General features: G+C 43.0%; 1 protein-coding gene across 9 annotated transcripts in view; it reads right to left on the minus strand.

Annotated features, from left to right (window-relative positions):
* Nucleotides 1-1,021: 1,021 nt before the first annotated feature.
* Nucleotides 1,022-26,166, minus strand: part of Gpr155 (G protein-coupled receptor 155) — a 55,028-nt gene continuing 29,883 nt past the window's right edge. For 2 of the 9 annotated variants that reach the window (XM_087652475.1, XM_087652474.1), the window contains exons 12-17: nucleotides 16,142-16,246; nucleotides 13,164-13,300; nucleotides 11,370-11,465; nucleotides 9,175-9,239; nucleotides 8,004-8,141; nucleotides 1,022-3,293 (exon numbers count right to left, since the gene is read on the minus strand). In XM_087652475.1, coding sequence (XP_087508601.1) covers nucleotides 2,993-3,293; nucleotides 8,004-8,141; nucleotides 9,175-9,239; nucleotides 11,370-11,465; nucleotides 13,164-13,300; nucleotides 16,142-16,246 — 842 coding nt within the window. In that variant the 3' untranslated portion in view covers nucleotides 1,022-2,992. 9 annotated transcript variants of the gene reach the window in all.

The following is a 26,166-nucleotide window of genomic DNA, read 5'->3' on the forward strand; positions in this document are numbered from 1 at the left end:
GGTGAGGGAAAAGGACTGAAGCCCTGAAGGCCAGCAGAAAGAATGAAAACAGGCAACCTCCAGAGGTAGGAGGGGGTGGGGCTTCAGAATGTACTAGAGACCTGGGAGGTCAGAGACTCTCAGGACTCAAGGGCAGGGGCGGGTGCTTAGATGAAACGCCTTACAGTGGGGAGAGAGAACTTGTAGCGCCCACCTCCAGCAGAAAGGCAGGGCATCAAGTATAGGGATGGGGTTGCCATCCCACAGTTACAACCTCTGACCCAGAATTGTTCCTGTTTGAAATAACTGCAGAGACAAAAATGGAGAAGAGTCTGAGGAAAAGGAGGTCCAGCAAAAGACCCAAAGTGGGATCCAGCTTGAGGGGAGGCCCCAAGGCCTGACACCATTACTGAGGCTATGGTGCGCTCACAAAAAGGAGCCTAGCATGGCTGCTCTCTGAAAGGTCCAAGGAGCAGCTGAAAGAGTCAGAAGTAAATACTTACACCCAACCAATGGACAGACGATGCTGACCCCTGTGGTTGAATTAGGGAAAAGCTGGAAGACGCTGAGGAGTAGGGCGACCCTGTAGGAGGACCAGCTGTCTCAACTAACCTGGACCTCCCAGGATCTCTCAGACCCTGGATCACCAACCAGGCAGCACACACCAGCTGATATGAGGCCCCAACACATATACAGCAGGGGACTGCCGGGTCTGGGCTCAGTCAGAGAAGATGCACCTAACCTTCAAGAGACTGAAGGCCCCAGGGAGTGGGGAGGTCTGGCGGGGTGTGGGAGGCACATCCTTGTAGAGAGAGAGGGAGGAGAGGAGGTGTGGGATGTAGAATAGTCAGGGGGTTGACCGGGATGGGGATAAAGTCTGAAGTGTTAAAACAAATTAAAAAGAAAAAAAAAAGAATATGATGTATATAGGAAGGGGTTGAACAAAAGAAAGAAATGAGATTTACAGATAGAAAGTTCACAGACAAGAATTGTGTGGTACCACCAACATTATTTGGATTACTCAAGGAGAAGATGTCAACAATGCAAGTTAAAATAGGTATTTTATTGAGAAACGTGCTGTCAGTGAGAAAGTAACATACAAACATTTCCTTTAATAAAATTAGCTTATCCTTACTCCTAAGAGCATGGCTAAACGCCTTTATCATCTGAAACTGCGAGTCACTCTGATCTATAGTTCTCTCTTAGAGCCTCCCACAGACAATGATGTTTCAGATTCCACTTGTGCAAATGAAAGAGCATAGTTAATATGGGTTATTCATAAACAGAACAGATTCCCTCGCTTGAATTTGAGTTGCCCGCATACATGTGAATTTTGTCTTGCTACTGGAGGCTGCTAAGGCGGGGGCTTATGTGTACTCCTGGGCCCTAGGAGTACAGTGTGAGCGTGTCTCTTTTTTCCCCTAAGTTTTATGGTGCTATAGTTCTACCTAAAACATCCCGCTTCCATGATTGTAACATAAAATAAACATCATTTCTTTTTATATACACTAGGCTTCCATGCAAGGTTTTCTTTTAATTATGTATTTGCTACATTAGAAGGGCCAGGGCACTAACCCTATAAATAATTTCCTAAATGGCTTTTATATATGAAACACTAAAATAAGATAAATAACATTTAGAATAAGTTAAACCATCACTGATATCTAATAATTAAGTAGCTGTTCAAAGGATGTGCAAATTCTCTGAGAATAAAGCTTTACCTGAGGCTGTAATGGTCTGGACATGTCTCTTCAAAACCCAACCCCAGGGAGGTGACCTGGAGAAGTGTGGCTCATGAGAGAAGAGGTGCCAACATGCGATGCGGTTTGTTCTTCCAGAGCCCTTCCCTCCCACCGAGGGCAGCTCCCATCGAGGGTGGTGGACCTGCAGGGGCCTCAGCAGAGGTGGAGTGCAGCTGTTTACCCTTGCACTGCCAGCCCCAGATCTGTAAGGAAGCCTCCCTGTTGCTTAGTAACTAGTTGTGTTCCTGTCATTCTGTCCTAAAATCTCAATGGACTAAGCAACACTTACTAATTTTTAAACTTACAAATTTTTTAGACATGGACACAGAAAGGACTAAATTCTAAGGTAGGTTGCTAGGCTTAGAATTTTAAGTTCCTGACTATATACTTTCTCAATGCAGGGAATAAAGTGGATTTTTCTTCTATCAGAAACAGTACATTGCTTGGCATTATTTCTTAAATAACATTTAAATGAATAAGTTCAAATTATTTAAAATTTTTATCTTAAAAGATTATAGAGATAGTAATGTTCTTATTCTCTTCTTATTGGTACACATTTGTAATGTAGATAGAAAACAAGAAAAGACAAAAACCTTTAAAACTGGTGTTTTATCAAAAATAAATTTAAAAATTACTTTAAAAAAATACTGGGGTTAGCCGGGCATGTTGGCACACACCAAAAAGTCCAGAACTCAGTAGGCAGAGGCAGGAAGATCAGTAGTTAAAAACCATTCCTGGCTACATAGGAATTTGAGGCCAGCCTGGGCTACATCATGAGACGTTGGCTCAAAAACAGAACAGTAGTTGTAATTTTCGAATAGGTAGTATTTGTCAAAGAAGTGGGAAGGAAAATAAAAGCTTTTAATAGAATAAGTAAAAATCTGTTGGGGGGAAGTGTTATTGATAAATGTGAGGTTGTCCTAAGGTTCCTTTTGAGAGCAGCAAACCTGCCACATTTGGCAACTTAAAATCACAGCCAGCTGGATACTGACTCTATAATGATAACAGTTTCAGAAAGAGATGATTTTTAAAATGTTGGGACAGCAGTGGTATCTTTAGCAACTGCTGTATTCATTATCATAACCTTTAACTTTGTGATATCTCTTGTCAGTTTCCTATGTGCTCTATAGACACGTAAAGTTATGGGATGTCAGTACAAGGTAGGATTGCCTTTGTCATTTTACAGAAGAGATGACCTGCCCAGGGTCCCACAGCTAAAAGGATCAGATTTGAGGCTAGAGGGTGTGGTCCTGCGGGGCTCTCTCTGGATCTTAAGTCTTAGGGGAGAGTGAGGGCGGAGACGCGTGACCAATTTCTTTATAGCTTTCTTCTGGGGGGTTGCTTACAGTGCCGGCAGGAGGACTCCGTTCAGGACTCTTTTGAAGAAATCTGTAAAACAAATACTCGTCCCGAAACTCATATTCATTGGTGATGTGCTGGATGACTCCCCCTTGCACCAGTCTGTCTCCATAGATCACAGCTTCGCCACGGTCAGAAGCTAGGCCGACTTCGATGAGCCAGTTCACCAGGTCACAGCCACAGAAGGTCCCGGCAGACGTCTTTGCACCACACCTGTGTGTCAAAGGAATGATTCAGCCATATGCTCTGTAATTCTGGTACCAGCACTGCATGATGGAAGATGAGCAAAGAAAAATAAAAAGGAAATGAGGAAAGACAGTATGACAGTTACGAGTATGACAGAAACGGAGCTGCTCTAAATACAAGGGATCTCTTGGTTTGCCTGACCCTAGAAAGACCCTCTGGTGAAAATAAAATAGGCCAGTGGTGCTTGTGAGAACAAGACTTTTAAAAACGCACAGGTAAGTACTGCCGAGAAATATTCTTCCTGGAGGGGAGCACGTGTGTGTATATGTAAAAGTCACTTTTGTTTGCCTGATATAATTGTTGTCTTGGCTTACTGCCTCAGTTCAGTCTGCTTCACCTAGCTCTAGTTCTGGAAGCTTCTAACCTCCGTAAATCTGATCTACTCCTAGAATGTTTTCACTGTCTGAGCCTTACTTCTGAATAAGCTCATCCTTTCTTGTTCTTTCTGATCTCTGACTGCTTGGTTCCACTTGGCTGTTCTGCCTCAAACTCCTCTTCAAGCTGACTGATTCAATCTGGCTTCTCTCAGTTTCTGCTGAATTGCTCTGCTTGTCCTGAAACTAACGAGCACTCTGTTCTGACTTCCTGGAGCCTTTCTCATCCTCTGGTTCATTCTGTCTTCACCTGTTCTCTAAACTGCGCTCTCTCTCTCTCTCTCTCTCTCTCTCTCTCTCTCTCTCTCTCTCTCTCTCTCTCTCTCTCTCTCTCTCTCCTGTCTCTGTACAACTCTCGAAGGAAGACTGACTCCTTGCTTTCCTTTCCTTTCCTTTCTGTGCTGCTCTCCCTCTCTTTTCTTTCTTCTCGAGAGTTGAGCAAATCCTACTCTGTCAACTCTTTCTCTGATTCGTCACTGTGTCTGCCACTCAATTAGACATCACTTCTACAAACCTTCGTTGTTTGAGACTAAAGGTGTGTACTAAGGGCGTGTCTGTGTTCCAGCCAGAGGGATTAAAGGTGTGTGCTAAGGCTGAGCCTCACCACAGCTAGAAACAGCTTTTCTCAGTAAATAACATAGTCTTGGGGCTCACGATGTGACTCAGTATCCCGCAACATGTATATGTGTATGGTGTGTGTCTCTGTGTTTATGTATGTTTAAATGTATTGTATGTAGGGTACATGTATATACACATACATGTGGAAACCTGAAGTAGACAGTGGGCGAAGTTGATTTCTTCCCACTTTTATTTACTGAGGCAGGGTCTTGTACTCAACCTGGAGCTCACCCATTTCAGCTAGCCTAGCTCGAGGATGCCTCCAGACATCTGTCTACCTACTGCTGGGATTACAGGCAAGCCAAGCCTTTATGTGGATCCAAAGCTGGGGATTCCAAGGCTGGTCCTTGGGCTTGTGAGGCAAGTACTTTATCGACTGCACCATCTCCCCAGCCCCCATGAAGTTTTATTTTTTAAACTTGGTTTAATTTTCAAGAATTTAAACAGCTCCCCAGCCCCGAAAAAAAAAAAAAGAAAGAAAGAAAAAAAAAAAGAATTTAAACAGCTATGTGTGACATATGGATACTATATTTATTAGCATAGATCAAGATAACAGAACTTTGGCTAGGCTGCTTTTACAATGGTTTTAATTAATTTATTTTTTAATTGGATACACATATGGGAGCTTTGCCTGCATTTATGTCTGGTGGGCACTGTATGCACTCAGTACCAAAGGTCAGAAGAGGGCATCAGATCCCCAGAAACTGGAGTTAACAGATGGATGTGAGTTGCCATGTGGGTGTTGGAAATCAAACCCGGATTCTCTGGAAGAGCAGCCAGCCCTCTTAGTGCTGAGCCAACTCTCTATCCCCACCCCCCAGAAATATCTGTCTGTCCGTCTGTCTGTCTGCCCCCCCTCTGTGTATGTGTGTGTGCACACGTGTGTGGCGATCTGAGTCAGTGTTGGTGTCTTTCCTCAATGGCTCTTCATCTTTATTAGGACAGAGTCTCACTGAGTCTCACGGAGGTTCCTCTGGCTGGCCTTTCTCTCAGCAGGACTGACGTTACAGCCATGGCCCACTAGTCCAGCTCTCACGTGGGCTTTATAGACCCAAGTCAAGGTCTGTGCTTATGTAGCAGGCACTGTACTGAGCAATCTCCACAGCTCCCCAAAAGGCCTTTTATCTGTCTTACAGAAAGCTATTGTATAAATGACTATTAGAGGTGTGTGTGTGTGTGTGTGTGTGCGTGTGTGTGTGTGAGTGTGTGTGAGTGTGTGAGTGTTGTGTGTGTGAGTGTGTGTGCGTGTGAGTGTGTGTGAGTGTGTGTGTGAGTGTGAGTGTGTGTGAGTGTGTGAGTGTGTGTGTGAGTGTGTGTGAGTGTCTGAGTGTGTATGTGTGTGTGAGTGTGTGTGAGTGTGTGAGTGTGTGTGAGTGTGTGTGAGTGTGTGTGTGTTTGAGTGTGTGAGTGTGTGAGTGTGTGTGAGTGTGTGTGAGAGTGTGTGTGAGTGTGTGTGTGAGTGTGTTAGTGTGTGTGAGTGTGTGAGTGTGTGAGTGTGTGTGAGTGTGTGAGTGTGTGTGAGTGTGTGTGAGTGTGTGTGTGAGTGTGTGTGAGTGTGTGTGTGAGTGTGTGTGTGTGTGTGTGTGTGTGTGTGTGTGTGATGCCTATACTCCCAGCGCTTGAGAAGCCGAGGCAGTAGCTTGAGGGCAGGTTACATAATGAGACTATTTATTTGAATGGAATAAAAAACCCTACTTTTATTAACCTAGTTTATTAAATTAAAACAAAATTAAGCTTCATTTTCAGATTATAGTGCCCACAAATAGTCTCTTTCCTTCAACAGCCAGTACAGCCACTTGCTTTGATAGGAATCAGGGAACAAACAAGTGAGGTCCGTCCTACAACAAACCGCAAGACTTTAAAAGTACGGTCTGGGACTGGAAGATGGCTCAGTGGTTAGGAGTGCTCAATGCTCTTCCAGAGGACCCAGTTCAGTTCTCGGCATCTACACCACGAAGCTCAGAATTGCCTGTAATTCCAGCTCCAGGGGATCGACTCCCTCTTCTGACCTCCACGGGCATGCACACTAAAAATAAAACCAATCTGCTTTAAGACCTGTGCTTTGATTTTTTTTTTATTTAAGGCTTCCTGATTGTTTAATTTGGAGTATGAGCAGATACAGAAGAGAAAGATATGCAAAACAAAAAGCCAATGACATGAATTACGAACATTTTCATACAAATGTGCGCCAGACAGCAAGACTCTCCACAGGTGTCCATCAAGCTGTGAAGTCTAAAGTGCCTGACAATAGGAAACAGACGTGAGGAGCAAGACGAAGTGACAAATAGGTGTGGGGAAAATCTAAAGCATTTTACCATAAATACAGAGTTCCACATATAAGACTCAAAGAGAAGTTAATGATGTTGAAATCTTTTCAAATACATAAAATATCAATGACAGAGTCTGTGTCTGGGCCTTTTCAACCTCGAGATTTGATGGCTGCGATGGGCAGCTCTCTGTAGAGTGTCAGAGTGTGACAGTGAGGGCTGCAGGACCTGGATGGGAGCGGGGAAGAGCTGCTTTACTCCAGCCGGACCCATCCAGCCATCTGGGACCTGGCAGCGAATGCTAAGAGTTCTGCTTCCTGACAGTTGGCAAGCGTAGGGCCCTGACAGATAATGTGAATTTTCTCTAAAGAAATTAAAGATCTATCCATAGGTCCTGAAATTGTGCTCAGCCTTTCGAGGTAGAAGAGTGGCTTTTCTCCAGAGTTTATCATTGGCGGGCATCGAAGGCCACCACAGTAAGATTTTCCTCTGAGGTTTACTTATTATTATCCTACGTGCATGAGTGTTGTGCCTGCATCTGCGTACGTGCACCATGTGTGTGCCTGGTGCCCAGGAGGCCAGATAAGGGAGCCAGATCCCCTGAAACTACAGTTACAGACTGTTGTGAGCCTCCCTGTGGGTTCTGGGAACTGAGAAGCTGGGTCTCTACAAGAACAAGGTTTCCAGTTCCTGAGCCATCTCTCCAGCTCCCAAGGAAAAGGAAATCTGAGATTTTGAGGACTTAATTTGCCAAGGCTCACACAGCCAAGAAGTGCCAGCTCAGGAGTTGGAATATTAACACTCAGTCAGCCCCTCCCACACCCACTCCCGCCCCCACTGGATTCTTTCGATTGTAATGGTGTGCATGTTGAGCAGAGTGGTACAATACTAATCTCCAAGCTTTTATAAGTACACATAAAGGTGTCAGGTTCTTCATATTTTCTCAGTTTTATTTCCTCTCTCATAACATCTAAAACCATCGACACCATAATATTTGATTATTCACAGTTCGTCATTTCCTGCTGCAGCATATTCTGTACCTTGGGGATTAGAAGAATAAATATAATGTCAAAAAATAATGACTAGGACTTGAGGTGAAATAAAAATCATAAAATTAATTAAGAGACAGAAATTCCATTTCATTCTCTTGACAGCGTCATTAGTAATAAGAAACAGCAGAGCACTAGAGGATGAGACTGTGAAATCTTCTCCAAGCTGGTGTGTGTCAGTGCTGTGTGAGAGGCACTAAGGGCCAACATGTAGGGAATGCTAATAATATCCTACCACACTTCTGCAACTCACGTTTTGTACAGAGATCAGAAGCTGCCTGACAGGAAGTGCAAGCGTCAACTATTAGCTCATTAAAACCTAATGTTAGTAATCTGGACTCTATGTCTCTGAACCCTGTATTGCTCTACCTTCTTTCTCTGACGATGTTTCGGATGCACAGGTCACGGTGATAATGTACAAACTGTTGACAGGTCATTTTTATTTCCTCGGAAACCGGGGATTCTCTGTCTTCTGCTGTTTCTTTATTGTTCCACAGGAATTCAAGCCTGAAAACCAAATTTGAAGCGGGCCGTTTTTTAAGGAAAGAGAACAAGTGTGTGTGTGAAGATCCTATCTGCCTCAGCAGGTGGCTGATCCCAAACCTGTCACCAGAGCTCTGCCATCAACACCCGGATTTCATTGCTCTCTGAACCGGCAGAGCCTTTACGGGTTCTAAGCATAGACATAACTTAGAGATTAGGCAGGATGTCTCTGACTGCCTCAGAAACTAAAGCCAAAACTAAACCAACCAAGGTAAATTAGGGATTTTATTTCACCATTTCCAATATTAGTACCACAGAAACAAATGCTAAGACCTGCCGTTCTGTCCGTCCAGCCAATACAACGGTTGACAATCGACCTGACCAGCTGGTGACTAAGCTGAAGGCCTTTCCTGTTAGACTTTCCTTTTGGAAACAGTTGTGACCCTTAGCAAAGGCACATTAAGGAGACTAATGATGGCGGTGAGGACCACAAGAAGAAGGGGAAGGATCCCATTAGCACTTCTAATGTCTGTGCATTTTGCCTCGAGAGCAAATGAAAAGCAGTCTCCCTGCCTCTCTTCCCACCCCTATGTTGAAACTTTTACGTTGTTAATTTTCATAAAGAACACTGATTTTAATTAAAAACCAACACGAAGCCAACAGACTCTCCAAAGTCGAGAGAATCCTTAAAATTTCTATAAATGCTGTCTGACAGGAAGAGAAAGCCTCTTGTCAAAAGGTGCAGACTTTACTGGGGGACACACCACCGACGACTTCCATCTGCAAGTTTCATTTCACTGTACATAGTTAATAGCACAGATAGGAGTCTGTGCCCGTCAACTCTTGTTAAAATGCAAATTACACTGTTGGGTTTATAATACTCCTTCCGATATTTTCTCTGCAATTATTTGCAACAAATACATGATTTCAGAGGTAACCTTTGTGTGGTATTTCGTGGTCTCCCAGCAGATATAAATGTACAAAGGTATCGATATTTTAATAGAATGACCTTATTATCACCTTTAGGTACACAGGCTTATTTTGAAACCGAATTTACCTTCTTTTGAAAGGTAGGATGATTAGATGTTTGTCCAACCCAAAAATTCCGAAGGAAATAAATCCCTAGAGGGAGAAAACAGTTATTCTGTCAGAAATCAACAGTAAAACCTGAAGGCAGGTAGGAAGACGTTCAGTGAGTGAGGAAGCAGTGATAGTGATCCGAACATCTGAAATTTAGCATCCAGAGCAGACGTAGGCCCCGTGTCTGCGGGCACACATGCCACCCTGCTTGCTGTCTCTTCCTAGACATTAGGATAGTGAGGAAAGCCAGTGCTGGAACTGCATCTGCGTGACAGCTCACTGAGGAAAACGGAATCGCTTAAAGCCTACATGCTTCTGTTTCCTCTTTCTGAAAAGAAAACCCCCTCGCTGTGCCTAAGTACTCACTATTTCTCTCTCTTGAAACTTCATAAATATAATTAGCAAGGACTGTAATATCTAATGGTAATCCATTTAGTGTTACGTTGTAGATATGAAAGGTTCCCCAGAGACTTAACACCTTGCAAAGCATGGTCCTTCGAGCACTGTTACATGAGGCTGGGCACAGCAGTTAGGAGTACAGGCTGCTCTTCAGTTCCCAGTCCCCATGCTGAGTGACTCAAACCTGCTTGGAGCTCCAGTTCCAAATCTGGCACCTCCTTCTGGCCTCCACAGGCAAGGGTACTCGCCTGCATACCCTACCTCTTCCCCAGGACCTGATGTCGTTACACCTAAACTACAAACTCAAACTAGGAGGGAATGCCTCTATGCACTAAGTCCTTTCAAGGAAAATGGACTGGAGGGTGCTGTGTCTTCTCAGGCCTTTCGACCGCCTGAGGCATACGCTGTGTAGGCAGCATTTGAAGGGCAACATTCCTGCCCTTCTGTTCTGTTCCTGACAAAGCCCTGTGGACTGAAGCTCCCTTAGCTCCTATCCTAGCTTGGCTCAGCTTGGAGTGGGCTTTCTGAATGCAAAGTGCTAAGGTGGGGGTGGGGTTGGGGGACTGTGAATTTTCAGCCTAGCAGTCTATAGTAATGTCAGATCTTAAATCACACAGTGAGACCGGTATCAGATGACTGCGGGTGCCCATGTCTATAACAAACTGATTACACAATGTTTCTTTATACTTTGTTAGTTTTCTTCCGATAACAACACCAAAACAAACAGGAAACACATTGAGTGGTCCGTGGAAGGCAAAGGCATGTGGGAGCGTAGACTGACAAGTTTTAACTATAGCAAATATGACAAAATATTTCAAATTTAATAGGCAGTGATTTCCAACACGGTATTCTTCAAGTTAATATTCAGTTTATGAATGAATGTCCTCTAATCAAACAGTACGTAGGTTTGGGTTGGGGATATATAGTTCAGTGTAGAGCACTTGCCTAGTATGTATAAAACCCCATGTGAAAATTCAATCCCCGGCACCTTAAAAAAGGGGGTGAGAAAAGTAGGCCAATGAAAAGATAAATTTAAACCTTGCACATAAAATATTTCCCAATATTAAAATGTTATTTTCCTTTAAATAGCTCCTTTTTGTCCCCGAGCACAGGATTAACCTAGAGCCTTCTGAATGCTAGGCATCAAATATCAATTTTAATAGTAACTTGCCAGGGGAAATGGTCGTACCTATTTTGTAGGTATTGGAGTTTACATGGGATAATGAATGTAAAATCCTTAATAATGGTTGTGCCTGGTAGATTCTCAAAGGAGAGCTACTTCCTTCTCTGCTAAAATTTATTTACGCCTCACATGATTTTTTAAAATACTGATTTAAGTTCCTGTCATTCAAAAAAAAAAAAAAGGAAAAAAAAAACCATTCAGTGTTCAGTAGTGTAAGCGGCTAGACTAAAGGCTCAAAACACCAGTTATTTTCCAAAGTGAGTTATCACGATCATAAGAAGTTTAGGAAGAATTTGAGGACATCTTGTTCCTTCTTAAATTATCATTCTTCATCTCAACACCAAAGCAAAACAAAGTATTGGGTATTTCTGGTTGAAACACTCAGTGAACATCCTGATGACTTTAACCAATATAATAATTCATCTCTACGGGAGACAGGCGGCAGCTGTCAGCTGTCATGTGCGTCAGTCAGCAGCTGACAAACGAAACCCTTCTGATTTAAAAGAAAACAACATCTGCACCCCCACCTCAACCCCCCAATCAACTCACCCAAGAAACCAGAGCCCTCTCATTTCTCCGTAAATAAATACCTGGCCGAAGTTAAACACAGCACAGAAAAACTGTAATTCAACGTAGAGCCGTCCTGTCTCGTGGTTAAAGAGCCACCAGAGACAGCTAGAGAGATTCTGTAAAGGGGAGAAAGAAGAACACTTGAGAATTAAGTCCGGGAATCGTCTCCCTCCATCCAGCGCACAGTATCGCTTAGCTAGCTAATAATTAGGGGGAAAGACTGAAGGGGGAAAACATCAAGAGAATGTAGAAGCTTTGTCTTTCAGACAAGAGGTTTCAGCCTCCCTTCTTGACAGATGCCATTCAAACGGCGTCTATTCTGATCAGATTTGAGGCAAGAAGACATGCGCCCTAATACAGAAGCTTACATAATGTGTCAGGCCTGCCGACCAGCCTACGTGGGACAGATTTTAAAATTAGTCTGGCACAGTGACAACAATGACGTCACTGAGCAGCAGCTCTTGGCAGCCCCTCTTATTTTGTGACTTTTGTTCTGAGATGGCTGTTAAGGGGCGCTGGCTAGTCTCGTGCTGTGCAATGAGGGTCCGAGTGTAAAAGCTGTAAAGGCTACAGAGGCTTCCGGCCTATCTCCCAGTTCTAGAGAAGTCACACTTGAGCCACCTTAAGGAATTATGAATGACGACTGATCGTTCACAAATGAGGAGAACAAATAAAAACCCTTCTGCAATTAAAGAAATGTACACAATAAAGTAAAGTACGTAAAGTACTGTGCGTGTAAATTGTAAAACTGAAAAGCTGGTGTGAGGACTTTGAGTACGCATTAATGCTCTGGGAAGGAATCAGTAGAATACACCTGTGTTGTAGAAATTCGTTCAGAGGCTGATGCAGGCCTCTCAATTTTGGGACTCTACCAATCAAAGGACAATGTCTGGAGGTGTTTATTAGAGCATTTTGGAAGATTATGAACAGCTAAACATGACGAAGTCCTTGAATAAATTACGATGTTGCTTTTCTGTGGTTATTGGGAAATACGTTAAAACGATGGCTCCAGAGACTTCAGTCACGTGACCTTGTTTAACACAGGTGAAAAAAAGCATCTCGGAAAGCCTGAACATACTGTTATAGCATGCAGAGTGCGCTAAAAATAATTAGCAGGCAGAGCTGAGGTTAGAGGTCAGTAGTCCAACTTCTGCTTAACATGCATGACGCCCTGGGTCCAATCTCAATAACAATAATAATAATAATAATAATAATAATAATAATAATAATAATAATGAAAAAATAGATGATCATTAGCATGAAGATTTTCATAATTAAGATATTTTTTAAAGATTTATGTGTAGGAGTGTTTGCCTGTGTGTCTATATGTTTACCATGTGTTGCCTGATGTGCACAGAGGCCAGAGGAGGGCATCAGATCCCATAGAACTGAATTGTAAATACTGAGCCATCTCTCTAGCCCCCCCAAAATTTATTTTTAAAAGTTTACTTAAAAAAATATCTTTCGGGGTTGGGGATTTAGCTCAGTGGAAGAGCGCTTGCCTAGCAAGCGCAAGGCCCTGGGTTCGGTCCCCAGCTCCGAAAAAAAGAAAAAAGAAAACATTAAAAAAAATATCTTTCAGGAGATAATTCAGCTAGGAGTACAGGTCCTGCAGATATCACAGAAATACTTTGTTTTGACAAATTCTAGGTTCACTAGTATAGACATGAGGGGAACAGACCGTTGGAGCGCTTGGGCAACGGAGGAGCCTCAAACATCTAGCTAGATGCTAAACTTCAGCTGGCCACACTTCTGCAAACAAGCAGTGAGGTGCCTTAGAGGACTGGCCTGGGGAGGGTGGAAGGGACACTCACAGCAAACAGGCCGATGATGAGCAGCAGGCACAGCAGAACGTGCCGGGTCAGCTGCGGGTCTCCACTCTGCAGGTACTGCTCTTCTTCCTGGGCGAGGATGCAGCTCTGGGAGTCACAGCGGCTCACACACTGGTCGGCTACAAGACAGCGAGCACAGCTGTAGTGATTCAAACCCAAGGACTTCCCAGGAGAAGCAGCACAGAAGCCCAGTCAGCTAAGAATCAGAGTCTGACGTCAGTGACCTTGGGAAATGTCCTCACGCATTGCTGGGGTCTCAGGCACAAGCAGTATGCTAGTTCCTTCTACATATTTAGCAAAGGTCTTTGTCTACAAAGTTTGTTATTTAATTGTGATAGATAATTTAGAACACTTTATATAGTTTACATATAATGGATATAAATAATCTTTTTATTTATGTTGTTTATTTACTTTATATCCCGTTTGCAGCACCGCTCACACCTATCCTCCCAGTTCTGCCCTCCTGTCTCCTTCCCCATCATCTCCTTCCTTATACTCAGAGAAAGTCACAGCAGGACTAGTCACATCCTCTCCTACTGAGGCCAGACAGGATAGCTCAGCTAGGGGAGGAGAATATACGCTCAGGCAACACAGACAGAGACAGTCCCCACTCCAATTGTTAGGGGACCCACACGAAGACCAAGCTGCATATCTGCTACATATGTGTAGGGGACCTAGGTCCAACCCACATGGTCTTTGGTTGGTGATTCGGTCTCTGTGAGTACTCATGGGCCCAGGTTAGTTGACTCTGTAGATCTTGTGGTGTCCTTGACCTCTGGCTCCAATCCTTCCCCCAACTCTTTCACAAACTCCCCAGGCTCCATCTAATGTTTGACTGTTTGACTCTGCATGTTTCTATCAGCCGCTAGATGAAGCCTCTCGGGAGACAGCTATGCTAGGCTCCTGTCTGCAAGCACAGCAGAGCATCATTGACAGTGTCAGGGGTTGGCTCTCTCACATGGGACGTGGCTCAAGTTGGGGCAGTCATTGGTTTGCTGTCCCCTCAATCTCTGCTCCATCTTTAACCCTGCACATCTTGTAGGCAGGACAAATTTTGGGTCAAAAGCATTGTGGGTAAGTTGGTGTGCCCCTCCCTCCACTGCAAGTTCCACCTGGCTATAGGAGTTGGCCAGTTCAGGCTCCATATTCCTTGCTGCAAGGAGTCTCAGCTAGAGTCACAGCCTCCAAGAAGCCTCTCCCATCCCAGGTCTCCCTGGCTTGTCCCAGAAATCCACCTCCACCACACACCGATTTCTGTTCCGGCTCCCAGTCCCCACAACTTCTACACTCTCTTCACATCTGATCCCCATAAAACTGGATATACTAAATCTAATAGAAGACAAAGTGGGGAATAGCCATGAACACACTGGTACACAAGACAACTTCCTGGACAGAATACCAACAGCTCAGGCCCTAAGACCAATGATTAATAAATGGGACCTCCTGAAACCAAAAACTTCTGTAAGGCAAAGGATAACCATCAATAGGACAAAATGGCAGCCTACATATTGGGGAAAGATCTTTATTAACTCTACATCCAAAAGAGGGCTAATATCCAAAATACATAAAGAACTCAAGAAATTAGACACCAACAAAACAAATAACCCAATTAAAAATTGAGGTACAGAGCTAAACAGAGAATTCTCAACAGAGGGACCCATAGTGGCTGAGAAACACTTAAAGATATGTTCAACACCCTTAGTCATCAGGGAAACAACAAATCAAAACAACTCCGAGATTCCATCTTCAACACACCCATCAGAATGGCTAAGATCAAAAACTCAAGTGACAACACACGCTGGCAAGGATGTGGAACAAGGGGAACACTCCTCCATTGCTGGTAGGATTGCAAACTTGTATAACCACTTTGGAAATCAATCTAGCAATTTCTCAAAAAAAAAAATTGGGAATAATTCTACCTCAGGACCCAGCTATAACCACTCCTGGACATATACCCCCCCAAATATTTCAGCATACCACAGGGACACTTAACTATAGTCATAGCAGTTTTATTTGTAATAGCCAGACACTGGAAACAACCTAGATGTCCCTCAGCTGAAGAGCGGATAAAGAAAATATGGTACATTTACACAATGGAATATGACTCAGCTATTAAAAACAATGACTTCATGAAATTGGCAGGCAAATGGATGGAACTAGAAAATATCCTGAGTGAGGTCACTTAGACCCAAGAAGACATGCATGGTAAATACTCACTTATAAATGGATACTAGCCGTAAAGTACAAGATAACCATGCTATGGTCCACAGACACAAAGAATCTAAGTAACAAGGAGGCTGAAGGGAGGACGCCTGAATCCCACCCAGAGAGGAAAATAAAACAGACATCAGAAGTGGATAGAGAGAGGACACTTGGGTGGGGGAGTTTATATATAATTTTAAAAATTAAATTAATAGTTTTACCTGTGATAAACCTACATGAGCTCCAAATACCCTATTAGGTCCCATTTTGACATGAAACAAATGTACTATTATTACCTCTTGAATTTTATGAAAGTCTGATCTAATCAATTAGTTCTGGTCCTAGAGAATAAAGCTAGGGCAGTTCAATAGATTTTGGGAAAACTTCCTGGGTCTATCACGTCAGTTATCTTTGATTTTGTTTTGAAGCTCCTGGGGCTTGAACCTAGGGTTTCATGCTTGTTGGGCAAGTACTTAACCCTGAGTTATAGCCTCAGGTAAGTGAGTTAAATTATTTGGAAGTGTGTATGTGTCTGTCTATTATAATACTATGTTTAAGAATTTTATTTTTAAGTAAGTGTTCTGTTTCTAGGATTATGATCTTTTTATAACTTTCCCCCATCTCATTGGAAACATATTCTCAAGCCATGTGTTACAGTGTACAGCTTCAGCAGAAAGCTCGGGTAGTGTTCTTTTCACATATAAAGAGGTTCCTTTTTCCCACCCTTAAGCGCATCCTCATAGGCCCAGAGCACTTACTTTTCTCAAAGGAAGAAGGCCTAGGCCTGCTAGCACTTGAGTTCGTTCCTGGCTGTATTGATGGACAGCGTAATTCACCATTTCCCAAGGAGCAAGAACAGCAACCTAGAAAGATGAAATAGAATGTGAAGGGAGAGAGCACCCACCACAGAAACAGTTCAGTGGTGCCAAATGATGGCCAGGACACTCCTGCTGTCTCTGAGGAAGCATTTTCTGTATGGCCACACATCCCTGAGCAATTCAACAGTGTCAGGCAAGTGATAGGCTCCCTTATGTTGCCTCCTTGCTGTATGAGACAGGGAGAGAGATTTTTATCAACCCTGCTTCCTCTCCACTACACTTTGGAAACCGAGATTCAAAATCGATTCCTAAAACACAAGACACTCTCTCACTCATCATTTTCATAAACACAACGGCTCTGCTGATTACTGTGGAAAAGGCAAACTAATGTTGGCAATGGTGGCCAATGAAAGCCACCTGAGACTTGGGCTCTCCGTCTGCCTGCCCCTGCTGTTGGATGAAGGGCATCCCCTTCTTTCTGGACAATTCTTTATAGTCCTCGGGAAGCACATCTGGAGGCTGTTGATGAAACCCTCTTCTAGGTTCATCTCCCTCAAGCGCCCACATCTTATGAGTCTGGCAGATGCGATCCTGACAGCTCTCTGCTTTTTTTTCAAGCACACAGGACTGGAGCTGTGTCTGGCTCACAGGCAGGCTGTTCTACACGAGTCCCTGTGAGACATGTGCTACATGGCTGCAGTTTTCCTGTCTTTATTTACTTATTTCTTACATTTATATATCTGTTTATATATTTATTTTATATATTTATTTCCTCAGATAACTGCACAGAGTGCCCTTTAATTTTTTTTTTACACTTATATAGCCATAGAGCTTCCTGGCAAAGACTGCAATATTAACAGAGTAATAATTTTGGTGATAAAACTATTAAAATGTACATGTTAGAAAAATGAGTAATACTTAGGCTTAACCTCTCATTGATAATGTACTTAAGTTCTTCTGTGATAGTCTTAAAAACAAAAGGATTTCAAAGTATAAAAGTTATATTGTGGAGGCCATTACAAATGTCTTTTTAATTAAGATAGTAATGTCACCTCAAGGTTAAAAAGAGAACTACAGAATAACAGAAAAGAAAATAAATTATCTAGCCTAGCTCTTCAGAGACATGAAGGTTTAAATAGAAAAAGTACAAAGAAAGATATAAAAATAAGAAAACACAGCAGCTCTCTGCTCCCAGACCCGGTGAGAGAGAGACCCAACCGCCTGGTCAGGTGGGCACTCCTGAGGCTGCAGAGCGGAAGAGACCACCAACACTGCTCACCCCTGCCCACATCCCTGGCCCAAGAGGAAACTGTATAAGGCCTCTGGGCTCCCGTGGGGGAGGGCCCAGGAGCGGCAGGACCCCTGCCTGAGACACCGCCGGACCCTGAAGGAAACAGACCGGATAAACAGTTCTCTGCACCCAAATCCCGTGGGAGGGAGAGCTAAACCTTCAGAGAGGCAGACAGGCCTGGGAAACCAGAAGAGACTGCTCCCTGCACACACATCTCGGACGCCAGAGGAAAAAGCCAAAGACCATCTGGAACCCTGGTGCACTGAAGCTCCCGGAAGGGGCGGCACAGGTCTTCCTGGTTGCTGCCGCTGCAGAGAGCCCCTGGGCAGCACCCCACGAGCGAACTTGAGCCTCGGGACCACAGGTAAGACCAAATTTTCTGCTGCAAGAAAGCTGCCTGGTGAGCTTGGGACACACGGAAGCAGAATTTCTCTAGAACCGGGCACGTTCTGTGTTTACCGGAAGTCCCACACCCGCGGATCCCGGCCCGCAGCAGCTCTCTGCTCCCAGACCCGGTGAGAGAGAGACCCAACCGCCTGGTCAGGTGGGCACTCCTGAGGCTGCAGAGCGGAAGAGACCACCAACACTGCTCACCCCTGCCCACATCCCTGGCCCAAGAGGAAACTGTATAAGGCCTCTGGGCTCCCGTGGGGGAGGGCCCAGGAGCGGCAGGACCCCTGCCACAGACACCGCCGGACCCTGAAGGAAACAGACCGGATAAACAGTTCTCTGCACCCAAATCCCGTGGGAGGGAGAGCTAAACCTTCAGAGAGGCAGACAGGCCTGGGAAACCAGAAGAGACTGCTCCCTGCACACACATCTCGGACGCCAGAGGAAAAAGCCAAAGACCATCTGGAACCCTGGTGCACTGAAGCTCCCGGAAGGGGCGGCACAGGTCTTCCTGGTTGCTGCCGCTGCAGAGAGCCCCTGGACAGCACCCCACGAGCAAACCTGAGCCTCGGGACCACAGGTAAGACCAAATTTTCTGCTGCAAGAAAGCTGCCTGGTGAACTCAAGACACAGGCCCACAGGAACAGCTGAAGACCTGTAGAGAGGAAAAACTACACGCCCGAAAGCAGAACACTCTGTCCCCATAACTGACTGAAAGAGAGGAAAACAGGTCTACAGCACTCCTGACACACAGGCTTATAGGACAGTCTAGCCACTGTCAGAAATAGCAGAACAAAGTAACACTAGAGATAATCTGATGGCGAGAGGCAAGCGCAGGAACCCAAGCAACAGAAACCAAGACTACATGCCATCATCGGAGCCCAATTCTCCCACCAAAACAAACATGGAATATCCAAACACACCAGAAAAGCAAGATCTAGTTTCAAAATCATATTTGATCATGATGCTGGAGGACTTCAGGAAAGACCTGAACACACTTAGGGAAGCACAGGAAAACATTAATAAACAAGTAAAAGCCTACAGAGAGGAATCGCAAAAATCCCTGAAAGAATTCCAGGAAAACACAATCAAACAGTTGAAGGAATTAAAAATGGAAATAGAAGCAATCAAGAAAGAACACATGGAAACAACCCTGGATATAGAAAACCAAAAGAAGAGACAAGGAGCTGTAGATACAAGCTTCACCAACAGAATACAAGAGATGGAAGAGAGAATCTCAGGAGCAGAAGATTCCATAGAAATCATTGACTCAACTGTCAAAGATAATGTAAAGCGGAAAAAGCTACTGGTCCAAAACATACAGGAAATCCAGGACTCAATGAGAAGATCAAACCTAAGGATAATAGGTATAGAAGAGAGTGAAGACTCCCAGCTCAAAGGACCAGTAAATATCTTCAACAAAATCATAGAAGAAAACTTCCCTAACCTAAAAAAAGAGATACCCATAGACATACAGGAAGCCTACAGAACTCCAAATAGATTGGACCAGAAAAGAAACACCTCCCGTCACATAATTGTCAAAACACCAAACGCACAAAATAAAGAAAGAATATTAAAAGCAGTAAGGGAAAAAGGTCAAGTAACATATAAAGGGAGACCTATCAGAATCACACCAGACTTCTCGCCAGAAACTATGAAGGCCAGAAGATCCTGGACTGATGTTATACAGACCCTAAGAGAACACAAATGCCAGCCCAGATTACTGTATCCAGCAAAACTCTCAATTAACATTGATGGAGAAACCAAGATATTCCATGACAAAACCAAATTTACACAATATCTTTCTACAAATCCAGCACTACAAAGGATAATAAATGGTAAAGCCCAACATAAGGAGGCAAGCTATACCCTAGAAGAAGCAAGAAACTAATCGTCTTGGCAACAAAACAAAGAGAATGAAAGCACACAAACATAACCTCACATCAAATATGAATATAACGGGAAGCAATAATCACTATTCCTTAATATCTCTCAATATCAATGGCCTCAACTCCCCAATAAAAAGACATAGATTAACAAACTGGATACGCAACGAGGACCCTGCATTCTGCTGCCTACAGGAAACACACCTCAGAGACAAAGACAGACACTACCTCAGAGTGAAAGGCTGGAAAACAACTTTCCAAGCAAATGGTCAGAAGAAGCAAGCTGGAGTAGCCATTCTAATATCAAATTAAATCAATTTCCAACTAAAAGTCATCAAAAAAGATAAGGAAGGACACTTCATATTCATCAAAGGAAAAATCAACCAAGATGAACTCTCAATCCTAAATATCTATGCCCCAAATACAAGGGCACCTACATATGTAAAAGAAACCTTACTAAAGCTCAAAACACACATTGCACCTCACACAATAATAGTGGGAGATTTCAACACCCCACTCTCATCAATGGACAGATCATGGAAACAGAAATTAAACAGTGATGTAGACAGACTAAGAGAAGTCATGAGCCAAATGGACTTAACGGATATTTATAGAACATTCTATCCTAAAGCAAAAGGATATACCTTCTTCTCAGCTCCTCATGGTACTTTCTCCAAAATTGACCATATAATTGGTCAAAAAACGGGCCTCAACAGGTACAGAAAGATAGAAATAATCCCATGCGTGCTATCGGACCACCACGGCCTAAAACTGGTCTTCAATAACAATAAGGGAAGAATGCCCACATATACGTGGAAATTGAACAATGCTCTACTCAATGATAACCTGGTCAAGGAAGAAATAAAGAAAGAAATTAAAAACTTTTTAGAATTTAATGAAAATGAAGATACAACATACTCAAACTTATGGGACACAATGAAAGCTGTGCTAAGAGGAAAACTCATAGCGCTGAGTGCCTGCAGAAAGAAACAGGAAAGAGCATATGTCAGCAGCTTGACAGCACACCTAAAAGCTCTAGAACAAAAAGAAGCAAATACACCCAGGAGGAGTAGAAGGCAGGAAATAATCAAACTCAGAGCTGAAATCAACCAAGTAGAAACAAAAAGGACCATAGAAAGAATCAACAGAACCAAAAGTTGGTTCTTTGAGAAAATCAACAAGATAGATAAACCCTTAGCCAGACTAACGAGAGGACACAGAGAGTGTGTCCAAATTAACAAAATCAGAAATGAAAAGGGAGACATAACTACAGATTCGGAGGAAATTCAAAAAATCATCAGATCTTACTATAAAAACCTATATTCAACAAAATTTGAAAATCTTCAGGAAATGGACAATTTCCTAGACAGATACCAGGTATCGAAGTTAAATCAGGAACAGATAAACCAGTTAAACAACCCCATAACTCCTAAGGAAATAGAAGCAGTCATTAAAGGTCTCCCAACCAAAAAGAGCCCAGGTCCAGACGGGTTTAGTGCAGAATTCTATCAAACCTTCATAGAAGACCTCATACCAATATTATCCAAACTATTCCACAAAATTGAAACAGATGGAGCCCTACCGAATTCCTTCTATGAAGCCACAATTACTCTTATACCTAAACCACACAAAGACACAACAAAGAAAGAGAACTTCAGACCAATTTCCCTTATGAATATCGACGCAAAAATACTCAATAAAATTCTGGCAAACCGAATTCAAGAGCACATCAAAACAATCATCCACCATGATCAAGTAGGCTTCATCCCAGGCATGCAGGGATGGTTTAATATACGGAAAACCATCAACGTGATCCATTATATAAACAAACTGAAAAAACAGAACCACATGATCATTTCATTAGATGCTGAGAAAGCATTTGACAAAATTCAACACCCCTTCATGATAAAAGTCCTGGAAAGAATAGGAATTCAAGGCCCATACCTAAACATAGTAAAAGCCATATACAGCAAACCAGTTGCTAACATTAAACTAAATGGAGAGAAACTTGAAGCAATCCCACTAAAATCAGGGACTAGACAAGGCTGCCCACTCTCTCCCTACTTATTCAATATAGTTCTTGAAGTTCTAGCCAGAGCAATCAGACAACAAAAGGAGATCAAGGGGATACAGATCGGAAAAGAAGAGGTCAAAATATCACTATTTGCAGATGACATGATAGTATATTTAAGTGATCCCAAAAGTTCCACCAGAGAACTACTAAAGCTGATAAACAACTTCAGCAAAGTGGCTGGGTATAAAATTAACTCAAATAAATCAGTTGCCTTCCTCTATACAAAAGAGAAACAAGCCGAGAAAGAAATTAGGGAAACGACACCCTTCATAATAGACCCAAATAATATAAAGTACCTCGGTGTGACTTTAACCAAGCAAGTAAAAGATCTGTACAATAAGAACTTCAAGACACTGAGGAAAGAAATTGAAGAAGACCTCAGAAGATGGAAAGATCTCCCATGCTCATGGATTGGCAGGATTAATATGGTAAAAATGGCCATTTTACCAAAAGCAATCTACAGATTCAATGCAATCCCCATCAAAATACCAATCCAATTCTTCAAAGAGTTAGACAGAACAATTTGCAAATTCATCTGGAATAACAAAAAACCCAGGATAGCTAAAGCTATCCTCAACAATAAAAGGACTTCAGGGGGAATCACTATCCCTGAACTCAAGCAGTATTACAGAGCAATAGTGATAAAAACTGCATGGTATTGGTACAGAGACAGACAGATAGACCAATGGAATAGAATTGAAGACCCAGAAATGAACCCACACACCTATGGTCACTTGATTTTTGACAAAGGAGCCAAAACCATCCAATGGAAAAAAGATAGTATTTTCAGCAAATGGTGCTGGTTCAACTGGAGGGCAACATGTAGAAGAATGCAGATCGATCCATCCTTATCACCCTGTACAAAGCTTAAGTCCAAGTGGATCAAGGACCTCCACATCAAACCAGACACACTCAAACTAATAGAAGAAAAACTAGGGAAGCATCTGGAACACATGGGCACTGGAAAAAATTTCCTGAACAAAACACCAATGGCTTATGCTCTAAGATCAAGAATCGACAAATGGGATCTCATAAAACTGCAAAGCTTCTGTAAGGCAAAGGACACTGTGGTTAGGACAAAACGGCAACCAACAGATTGGGAAAAGATCTTTACCAATCCTACAACAGATAGAGGCCTTATTTCCAAAATATACAAAGAACTCAAGAAGTTAGACCGCAGGGAAACAAATAACCCTATTAAAAAATGGGGTTCAGAGCTAAACAAAGAATTCACAGCTGAGGAATGCCGAATGGCTGAGAAACACCTAAAGAAATGTTCAACATCTTTAGTCATAAGGGAAATGCAAATCAAAACAACCCTGAGATTTCACCTCACACCAGTGCGATTGGCTAAGATCAAAAACTCAGGTGACAGCAGATGCTGGCGAGGATGTGGAGAAAGAGGAACACTCCTCCATTGTTGGTGGGATTGCAGACTGGTAAAACCATTCTGGAAATCAGTCTGGAGGTTCCTCAGAAAATTGGACATTGAACTGCCTGATGATCCAGCTATACCTCTCTTGGGCATATACCCAAAAGATGCCTCAACATATAAAAGAGACACGTGCTCCACTATGTTCATCGCAGCCTTATTTATAATAGCCAGAAAATGGAAAGAACCCAGATGCCCTTCAACAGAGGAATGGATACAGAAAATGTGGTACATCTACACAATGGAATATTACTCAGCTATCAAAAACAACGAGTTTATGAAATTCGTAGGCAAATGGTTGGAACTGGAAAATATCATCCTGAGTGAGCTAACCCAATCACAGAAAGACATACATGGTATGCACTCATTGATAAGTGGCTATTAGCCCAAATGCTTGAATTACCCTAGATCCCTAGAACAAACGAAACTCAAGACGGATGATCAAAATGTGAATGCTTCACTCCTTCTTTAAATGAGGAAAAAGAATACCCTTGGCAGGGAAGGGAGAGGCAAAGATTAAAACAGAGACTGAAGGAACACCCATTCAGAGCCTGCCCCACATGTGGCCCATACATATACAGCCACCCAATTAGACAAGATGGATGAAGCAAAGAAGTGCAGACCGACAGGAGCCGGATGTAGATCGCTCCTGAGAGACACAGCCAGAATACAGCAAATATAGAGGCGAATACCAGCAGCAAACCACTGAACTGAGAATAGGTCCCCTATTGAAGGAATCAGAGAAAGAACTGGAAGAGCTTGAAGGGGCTCGAGACCCCAAAAGTACAACAATGCCAAGCAACCAGAGCTTCCAGGGACTAAGCCACTACCTAAAGACTATACATGGACTGACCCTGGACTCTGACCCCATAGGTAGCAATGAATATCCTAGTAAGAGCACCAGTGGAAGGGGAAGCCCTGGGTCCTGCTAAGACTGAACCCACAGTGAACTAGTCTATGGGGGGAGGGCGGCAATGGGGGGAGGGTTGGGAGGGGAACACCCATAAGGAAGGGGAGGGGGGAGGGGGATGTTTGCCCGGAAACCGGGAAAGGGAATAACACTCGAAATGTATATAAGAAATACTCAAGTTAATAAAAAAAAAAAAAAAAGTGAAACATCAAAAAAAAAAAAAGATTAAAAAAAAAAATCTTGTAATTCCCGGTGCTAATATGAACCAATGATTATTGAAATTGGTTGTTTTACGTATCAACCTTGTGCTATAAGATCGGGAGCCATGCCTTACTGTCCAATTCTTATTCATTTGGCTGCTGAAGTCTGCCCAAGAAAACGGAAGTCTGAGTTCCATCTACCATCGGAGTTAATTTAGTCAGCCCCCCCGCCCCCCAGGAACGTCCTACGGCCATGGCACACACTGGGTGTGCAGCATCAGGGGGCAGGCTTTGGCAGGGGGCAGCTGCAGCAGGACAGGGGCACGCGCAGTCAGATGAACTGGATCCTGCCTTTCCATTTGCTCAGCCAGTGCTATTCACACTGTGAATTATTATTATGCAGATAAACACTGGTTATTTTGGCACATCACATTCTGTGGTTAATAAAAATGTGCAACATGTGTAACAATCAAAAAAAAAAATAAGAAAACACACGAGGCCAGCACATGAGAATGGCATATCTACAGGGAATGAGCAAATGCATGCACTCTCACGTAGACACAAAAAAGCAATATGGCCTCCATTAAAAAACAAACAAATAAAAAAAAACTGCTTTGCAGTTTCTTCCTTCAAATATAAGGGCTTAGCAGTAGCCCATCAGCTTTCTCCTTTTTAGCCAAATATATTTTTATTAAATAAATGGTGTCTTATTTATTTTTAAGATTTATATATTTCTGTTTTATGTGCGTGCATGAGTGTTTTGCCTACATGTGTGTATGCGCACCATGTGTGTGTCTGTGGCCAAGGAGGCCAGAAGAAGCCATCTGATGCCCTGGAATTACAGAACCCAAGCCCATTGCAAGAGCAGCAGGTGCTCTTAAACACTCAGCCATCTCTCTCACCACATTAACCAAATTCTTGAGCACATGCTAAAACAGTGTGATGTAGTGAGAATTCTGGAATTTTAGTCTCTTTACAAAAAACATAGAACTATCGTTAAGGATATGTCTTCATGGGGTTGGGGATTTAGCTCAGTGGTAGAGCGCTTGCCTAGCAAGCGCAAGGCCCTGGGTTCGGTCCCCAGCTATGAAAAAAAAGAAAAAGAAAAAAAAAAAAGAATATGTCTTCATTTTAATCCCAGGTATGGGGATATGGGGCTGCTTCAAAGTAACTGACTATGATTTGCTTTGTGCTCTAGCAGAGGTGTGGTTTTTGACAGCTGCAGATAGGGTCAGTGATTGTGTGACGTTTGGAATTCTGGGAACTTTTCAGATAATTGCTAAGGCCCCATAGCCTGGGTGGGTGGTTGTTGGTCATTCAGGGGTGTTGGTTGTAGTTTGTTAGTTGTGCTCAAAGAAGCCTCAAGAAGAAATTAGATCCAATCAGAGGATCACTATTTCTCTCTCCCAGCTCTATCCTTTCTCTCCTATTTAGTGATAGGGGTGAAACCAGCGGGGGTAAAGGATGGGAAAGAGAAGAACTCACACAATAGCAAAGGCTGGCTACAATGTGATCCTAATTTCACACTGTTTAGAAAGCAAAGGTCATAGGTCTCTAGCAAATATGTAACAAAGGACCGAGATAGAAAAACTATGTTAAAGAACCAAATTAAAGTCAGGATGGACATCTGAGGTGTTTTGTGTTTGTACTTCTAATAAAGCAGAAGAAAGTAGGATTTAGGGAAGACACATCACCAGACAGATTTTAAAACCTTAGAAACGTGGGTGAACAGGTAAATAAGCAAGTATTTCACTCAAGCAGCTCTCCTGATACTGTCAGAGT

Source organism: Rattus norvegicus, chromosome 3 (genome assembly GCF_021556685.1).
Source record: "Rattus norvegicus strain SHRSP/BbbUtx chromosome 3, alternate assembly SHRSP_T2T, whole genome shotgun sequence".
NCBI lineage: Eukaryota > Metazoa > Chordata > Mammalia > Rodentia > Muridae > Rattus > Rattus norvegicus.